This window comes from Eupeodes corollae, chromosome 1, assembly GCF_945859685.1.
Source record: "Eupeodes corollae chromosome 1, idEupCoro1.1, whole genome shotgun sequence".
Lineage (NCBI taxonomy): Eukaryota > Metazoa > Arthropoda > Insecta > Diptera > Syrphidae > Eupeodes > Eupeodes corollae.
Window position 1 is genome coordinate 61250159 of NC_079147.1, and position 6591 is coordinate 61256749.

A 6591-nucleotide genomic window follows, 5' to 3' on the forward strand; every position below is an offset into this window, starting at 1 on the left:
TTTCACCGCAGAATGATTAGTAAAGTGGTTATACCTTCTTTTTAGTTAGAGTTAGGGTATTTGCCAAAACTGTCAAGAATATAATTTTCTAAAATGTTTGCCTTGCTCATTTTTTAAATACTTAATCGTTACGGAAGTGTGTGCTTATCAGTTCTGGCAAAGGTATCAACACCATTGGACGACCTGTAAAAATGGAGATAGTCACAAGAAAACGATTTTGGTAGCCCAAAATTAGACGCGAACACAAGATTGTATGATACATTGTATACAACACTCAGAGAAAAAAACATTGTTGGCAACTTAACAACTCGCATTTGAAAAATGTTAACATTTTTATTTTTAACTCAAGAACGTTTTCTTAAAACAAGAACTTTTTCAAAAATATAGTAGTTGAATCAACATATCGGAACATTTAACATTCGTCAACAGGGAATCTTTTTTGGAATAAAAATAAAATATTTATTTTTGGGGATGAAAATTGAAAGCAAATATTTAATTCTTAAAATAACAACGCCATCTTTTAAGGTGTTTCATGCTTTTTACTATTAGCCCTATTATGGCTATCAACTATCAATTATTTGATAACTGATAACTTCTATCAATTTATTGATAATTTGGTATTATGAGTATCAAATGATAATTTTTCACCCATTGTGAATACTAATCAATATACGATTGTGAATAGGTTTTGTTTGCTGTTTGACGTTTGTCATTTGTGCTGAGTTCTTGTGTTTTGTTTTTTAAATAATTTCGGCGGAATAATGTAAGTTGTTTTCATTAAATAAATTTCTCTTTTTTCTTAATAATATTTTGTTTATTTAGGAGTAGAATAGTTAGCAACAAAAAACAACTAGAAAGGCTTGTGGAATTGATGGAGGAAAATCCTGAGCTTGCAAAAGGCATTTGTGCTAAGCCAGTTCTAACAAAAAAATGGGAAGACATCGCTCTGGAACTTAATAGCTTGGGGCCTCCAGAACGGGACTCAGCTAAGTGGCAAAGAGTGAGTGTTTTAATTTGGCTAATTTTAATTTATTAATTTATAAATTTGTCTAATTTTATTCATAACCTTTTAGGTATGGGCTGATTTAAAATGTAAAATTAAAAAAAAAAATTCGCAAAATAAAATTGAACTCAATGCGACCGGTGGAGGGTCCAATAAATTGCATCGATTGACTGACACCGAAGAAGCAGTTAGCCGCCTTATGCATTTTCCTGCCTGCGTTGATCCACCAGGTGTTGAATTTGGATTGAATTCAACAAGTTTTCTTATTGAAGAAGATGAAGGAGTCGGAGAAATTTCTGCAATGGACACCAAAGAAGTAGTCACGGCCGTGCAGGTTGGACAAGTGATTGCAGCGTCAACAAATCCAAATCGGAAAAATAAGGCAACATTTAAGGACACAAATGAAAAAGAAAGAATGGCTCTGTTGGAAAAGCAAACGTCGGCGCAGGAAAAATTTTATGACAACATGAGTAATTTAATGAGCAATATCGACACAAACTTACAAAGCATGAAATCATCCATTCAAAACACTGAATATTATGCCAAAAAAACTTACAATTTTAAAAAAGAAAAACAAAGTGAATTACTTAAAATTAAAAAAGAAAAGTTGCAGCTATATAAAGAAAATATTAAAAATAAAGAAAACGATAGAAAAACCAAATTAAAATTAAAAAAAACAACTTTTGGAAATTGAGCAAGCAAAGCATAATGTTATGAATTCCTATGTGCCAGTTTAATTATGTTTTAAATGCTAAAACAAGTGAACTTTTGTGATTTCAGTTAAGTTAGTTATACAGTCAAACCCGCTTAAGAGAAACTGCCAAATGCCACAGTCCCTCTTTCACTTAAGCTGGTTTTTCACTTAAACGGACCCCGCTTAAGTGAAAAAAGTTTCACTTAAGCGGAGTCCGGATAAGTGAAAAAAAATTTCACTTAAGCGGATTTAAAAATTCCATTAAATGAAGATTTAACGCTGGAAACAAGTGTACATATTTATCTATTGCCTGGAAAAAGTTTAAATAAAATAGTTTGAGTAACACAACAATCAAATAACACAAAAATAATTTATTCAATAAAAAAAAACTAAACACGTATGTATGTACATATTATATAGGAATTCAAAGGTAGTATTACATACATATTGCATAAATTATATTAAATCACATATGAGTTTTTGTACTTTAATTGATTGGCACATTGTGCATACCAAAAATAGGCTTCATTAAGGTTTTAAATACATAAATATTCACATTTTTGAATAAAATATTGTTAGTTCAATAAAGAAAAAATTTCACTTCCTTTTAAAAAAATCATCAATTTTAGTTTGTGACAAAGACTTAAAATGGCAATTCATCATTTTATATTCGATCTCATCAAGAATTAGCTCTAGTTCAATATCACCATCCGAAAACTGCTTAAGAACACCGAGAGATTTAAAAGCTTCTTGGAGTGTTGGTTTCTGAAAACCCAAAATTTCCACATCTGAATCATTTTCAGATGCAGATCTGTTGTCTCCAAGCTCTTCGAATTGTAGTGCTGCCTCATTTATAATGTCTTCGTCTGTCATGTCGCCAAAACAAGGAAGATCCTGATCTATATTTACAAGATAATCAATTTCTTCTCTTATTGCTGTCGGAAAATTATTTTCTTCATCTACTGGTTCTACTTCTACTTCTTCATCACTGTTAAAAGTCAAACCAGCTTTCCGGAAACAGTTCTTTATGGTCAAAGGAGTCACCATCCACCAGGCTCTTTTTATCATTTTTAACGCAATCAGTAAATTTATTTTTTTTGAAAAATCAGATAGGGATTCCCCATTATCCAAATGAAGAAGTTGCTTCTTTGTTATACATCTTCTGTAATGGGCCTTAAAGCAGTGTATAATTCCCTGATCCAAAGGTTGCATGACAGAGGTGGCATTCGGGGGAAAAAAATCAATTTTAATGTTTCCCAAATTAACATCGCATTCTAATTTGTGGCAAGAAGCATTGTCCACAATTAACAAAACCTTTTTTTTTTTTGCTTTAAATGTGTTGTCCAAATCTTGCATGATCATCGTCCAAATGTTACTTGTCATCCAAGCTTTGGTGTTAGCATAATATTTAACAGGAATCGTGTTTTTGTTAAAGCATCTTGGATTACGAGATTTACCTGTGTAGATGAAAAAAAGATAAGCAAACACAAAACATCAAATAATTTTTTTAATCTAAAACTATGTACACACCGATACAGAAAATCATTTTATCTGTTCCAGTTGAATTCGAAACAAAAAGGATCGTAATACGATCCTTTGGTAACTTCATTCCTGAAGGGTGTTCAGTTCTGTTCACCAATGAACCCGTTGGTAGAGCCTTAAACATTAGCCCGGATTCATCCGCATTATAAATATCATCAGGATCGTAGTTTTGACGAATGTCTGGCCACACATTTTCTAGCCAAGCATTAGCAGCAACTGTGTCAGCCGAATTTTTTTCTCCACAAAGCTTTTTAAATTGGATGTTTTCTCGTTTTTTCCATCGATCTAACCATCCATTTGTCGGCTCAAAGTCGACGTCCAGCATCAAAGAAAAACTTTTTGCCTTATCCATGAGCATTGGCCCAGTTATTATGGCGTTTTTAGAGCGCATGTCTTTAAACCAAATGGACAAAGATTTATCCACTTGCTTTTGTGCTCCAGTGCGCTGACGTTTCCTTAATAAATTTTGGTTTTGGGCAGCCACTTTAAGGATTGTATCTTTTTGTTTAATTATTCTAGATACCGTCGGCGCACTGCAATTGAATTTGGAGTAAATATTTTTCCTGGTTTCACCATCGTCGAGTAGTTTTAAAATTTTTAATTTGTCTTTTACAGACAAACAAACTAATTTCTTAGTTTTATGTGGCTGAAAAGGAACATAAATTAAATTTTATTTTCTTGTTAATTAATCTCAAAATACGTACCTCTGGATGAGACATTTGAAATGTTGTTTATATTTTTGAAACAAAACCAAAAAGCAAGTCGTTTGTATGTAAATAAACGTTTGTGACAAACAAAAATTGAAATGTCATTTTCGTGGTGAATACGTGGTGAAGGTGGAAAATAAAGATGAAATGACAGCGTTCAGCAAATTTTTGGTCTGTTCGATTACTTTTTTTTATTTTCACTAAAGCGAGTTTTTTTTCAATGAAATATATTAAATTGAACTGAAATATGTTTCAGGTATCCGGGTTTTTCACTTATGCGAGTTTCGCTTAAGCGGAGTGTTTTAAAGGTAATTGGTCGAAAAATACTCGGGGATAAAAAAAGTGTTTCAGATAAGCGGGTTTTTCTCTTAAGCGGGTTTCTCTTAAGCGGGTTTTACTGTAATGGATATTTATTTACTTTTTTTACTTTTGAGCAATGTATCTTGTTTTGTTATACATAAATTGTTTTTTAAAACGAACAATAAAATGATAAAACAAAAGATTTTTGATTTTGTGATGCATTTTTTTTATTTATTCGGTTTGCATGAATCTTGCTATTGAATCCCTTATCCGACTGCCTTCAGTGAATATTGCAGAATCATCTAACATATCATGGTTTCCAAGAACATTTTCGGATTCCTCTTCGATAGCTTCAGGATTTTCCAATCTATACTTAACACAAATGTTATGAAGGGCTGCACATACGTTAAATATTTTGGTTGCTTTTTTTGCTGTGTAATGTAGTTCTCGCGCTTGCAAAAGACACCTAAATCTACTTTTCAGAACACCAATAGTGCGTTCGATAATATTTCGACCCTGTGCATGTTTTTTATTGAAGTTTGCTTGCAAGGAACTCTCTTCAACGTTCCTATATGGTGTAATTAAGTATGGTGAAAGAGGATATCCCCCGTCACCAAGAATTCGAAAGTTGGTTCTTCCATTACGATACGAGCCTTCTAACTTTACTTTTAGCTGTGACATACTCCAAACGCTAGCATCATGTGATGACCCTCGATGTTTTGCATTTACACACCTGATGTACATTAAGTGATCACAAACCTTACAAAAAAAAAAACAAATACCTAAATAATAATCGTTTATTGCCTAGTAAAAAAAAAAACTCACAAGCATCGCATTTATACTATAATAGCCCTTTCTATTGTAATACACATGCTGAAGGTCCTTATTGGGTCCAATTATTTTTATGTGCGTACCATCGATAGCCCCGACCACATTTGGAATTCTACTTTTTTCGAAGAAGTATATTTTTGCCCAACGTTCTTCTTCCTGGGTATAGTTAAATTGAATCCATTTCGGACAAATGTGTCTTTTCAAAATACTTAGCAGTTCACTAAGAATGACAGACACCGTTGGTTGTGCCATACCAATATTAACGTCATTCCCAACGCTCAATTGGTGGCTTCCTTGAGCAAAGAATTTTAAAACAGCTGCTAGCTTGAGTATATTTGGGATGGATTGTTGACTTTTTATTGGCTTAAGTTTATCGCCAATATCGGTGAATACATCTAGGAAGGCTTGTTTCGAAAGTCGGAAATTTTGTATGAATCTGGAAACGAATCACAGTAAGTACCTAGAGTAAAAATGGAAAACCTTATTGCCTACATATTTTCGTCCAAATCCATTGGGTTTGAAGCATCTCGTAATGCCCTGCGTATCTTGGCGTGCGTGATAACACTTCTTTCCTCATCATAGTTGCCTTCAAAGAACAATTCTACCGAAGACATCGTTTTAAAATGGTTGTTGCCAATACAAAAAATACCTAACAATTTATAAGCTGTATATATATAAAAATTATTTACAGGCTGCGATAATTTGATTCATTAGGCATGTTCCACAAACTGAACGCTAAATATCAGATTCGGCGTGTTATTAATCTGAAGTTTGAAAATGAAAAAAAATTATTAAAACTTTTATAAATCGTATTTAAATTACAATTCTTTACCATTAACGAATGTTTGATACATTTGTCAACGAAGATTTTGTAGCTGATAGAATATTTGATGAGTATCAATATGTTTGATAGCCGTAATACAGATTTTATCAATAAAGCTATTCACAATAGATCTTTTAATTCACTATTTATCAAAAATATTGATAATTGATCACCATAATACCGATTCATTAATTTTGTTGATAATTATCAACTATTATCAAATATCGTGTTGATATTTGGTAACCATAATAGGGCTGTATGCCTACCTAGTTTTATTGTGTTGTGCACTAACACACAATATTTTCTTTCTTATATTGAACCCCATCTAGATTTCCAAAACAAAAATTAAGTTGCATGTGTAACTTTACTTACACACACACGAACAATACCATCCCATTAAGAACGAAATTTTTGATTCAAATGTTTTGTGTCTGGTCGCCACTTCATTTCTATGTGATTTTTATAAAGTGCAGTAGTGACTCGTGAGTTAGTTGTGATTTTAAAATAACTTATTATTAAAATAATGGACAATGTAAACTGTTGTAAACTGTAAATGTTGAATTTATAAATTTGGACACTATAGTGTATGAGTTGTTTCAAGAATGGAATACATCCCCGGATTGAATAAACGCTTTAGCCGAATGTCTAATTTCTACAGAAAATTTGTTGAAAATATTGAATTCTCATGAAA

At 32.3% G+C, this 6591-nt stretch overlaps 3 protein-coding genes across 3 annotated transcripts; 1 reads left to right on the forward strand and 2 right to left on the reverse strand.

Annotated features, from left to right (window-relative positions):
* Positions 1 to 542: 542 nt before the first annotated feature.
* Positions 543 to 2131, forward strand: LOC129939583 (uncharacterized). Its single transcript, XM_056047652.1, has 4 exons — positions 543 to 763; positions 823 to 1000; positions 1074 to 1473; positions 2118 to 2131. Coding segments are annotated over exons 1-4 (594 nt in total). The 5' UTR covers positions 543 to 761.
* Positions 1882 to 4335, reverse strand: LOC129940074 (tigger transposable element-derived protein 6-like). Its single transcript, XM_056048306.1, has 3 exons — positions 3944 to 4335; positions 3228 to 3885; positions 1882 to 3154 (listed from the first exon to the last, which is right to left on the reverse strand). Exons 1-3 carry the CDS (start codon positions 3956 to 3958, stop codon positions 2295 to 2297), a joined length of 1533 nt encoding a protein of 510 aa, XP_055904281.1. The 5' UTR covers positions 3959 to 4335; the 3' UTR covers positions 1882 to 2294.
* Positions 4336 to 4472: 137 nt separating this feature from the next.
* LOC129941353 (putative nuclease HARBI1) lies at positions 4473 to 6151 on the reverse strand. Its single transcript, XM_056049958.1, has 2 exons — positions 5072 to 6151; positions 4473 to 5005 (listed from the first exon to the last, which is right to left on the reverse strand). Exons 1-2 carry the CDS (start codon positions 5327 to 5329, stop codon positions 4478 to 4480), a joined length of 786 nt encoding a protein of 261 aa, XP_055905933.1. The 5' UTR covers positions 5330 to 6151; the 3' UTR covers positions 4473 to 4477.
* Between the last annotated feature and the right edge of the window lie 440 nt (positions 6152 to 6591).

What these genes read in the sequence shown, in the direction of transcription:
- LOC129939583 (XM_056047652.1), top strand. An exon ending in ACTCAGCTAAGTGGCAAAGA is followed by an intron (nt 1,001 to 1,073) that starts GTGAGTGTTTTA and finishes ATAACCTTTTAG; the next exon opens with GTATGGGCTGATTTAAAATG.
- LOC129940074 (XM_056048306.1), bottom strand. An exon ending in TAAAATGATTTTCTGTATCG is followed by an intron (nt 3,155 to 3,227) that starts GTGTGTACATAG and finishes TCATCTACACAG; the next exon opens with GTAAATCTCGTAATCCAAGA.
- LOC129941353 (XM_056049958.1), bottom strand. Translation starts at nt 5,329, where the DNA reads ATGGCACAACCAACGGTGTCTGTCATTCTTAGTGAACTGCTAAGTATT. An exon ending in ATAGTATAAATGCGATGCTT is followed by an intron (nt 5,006 to 5,071) that starts GTGAGTTTTTTT and finishes TTTTTTTGTAAG; the next exon opens with GTTTGTGATCACTTAATGTA.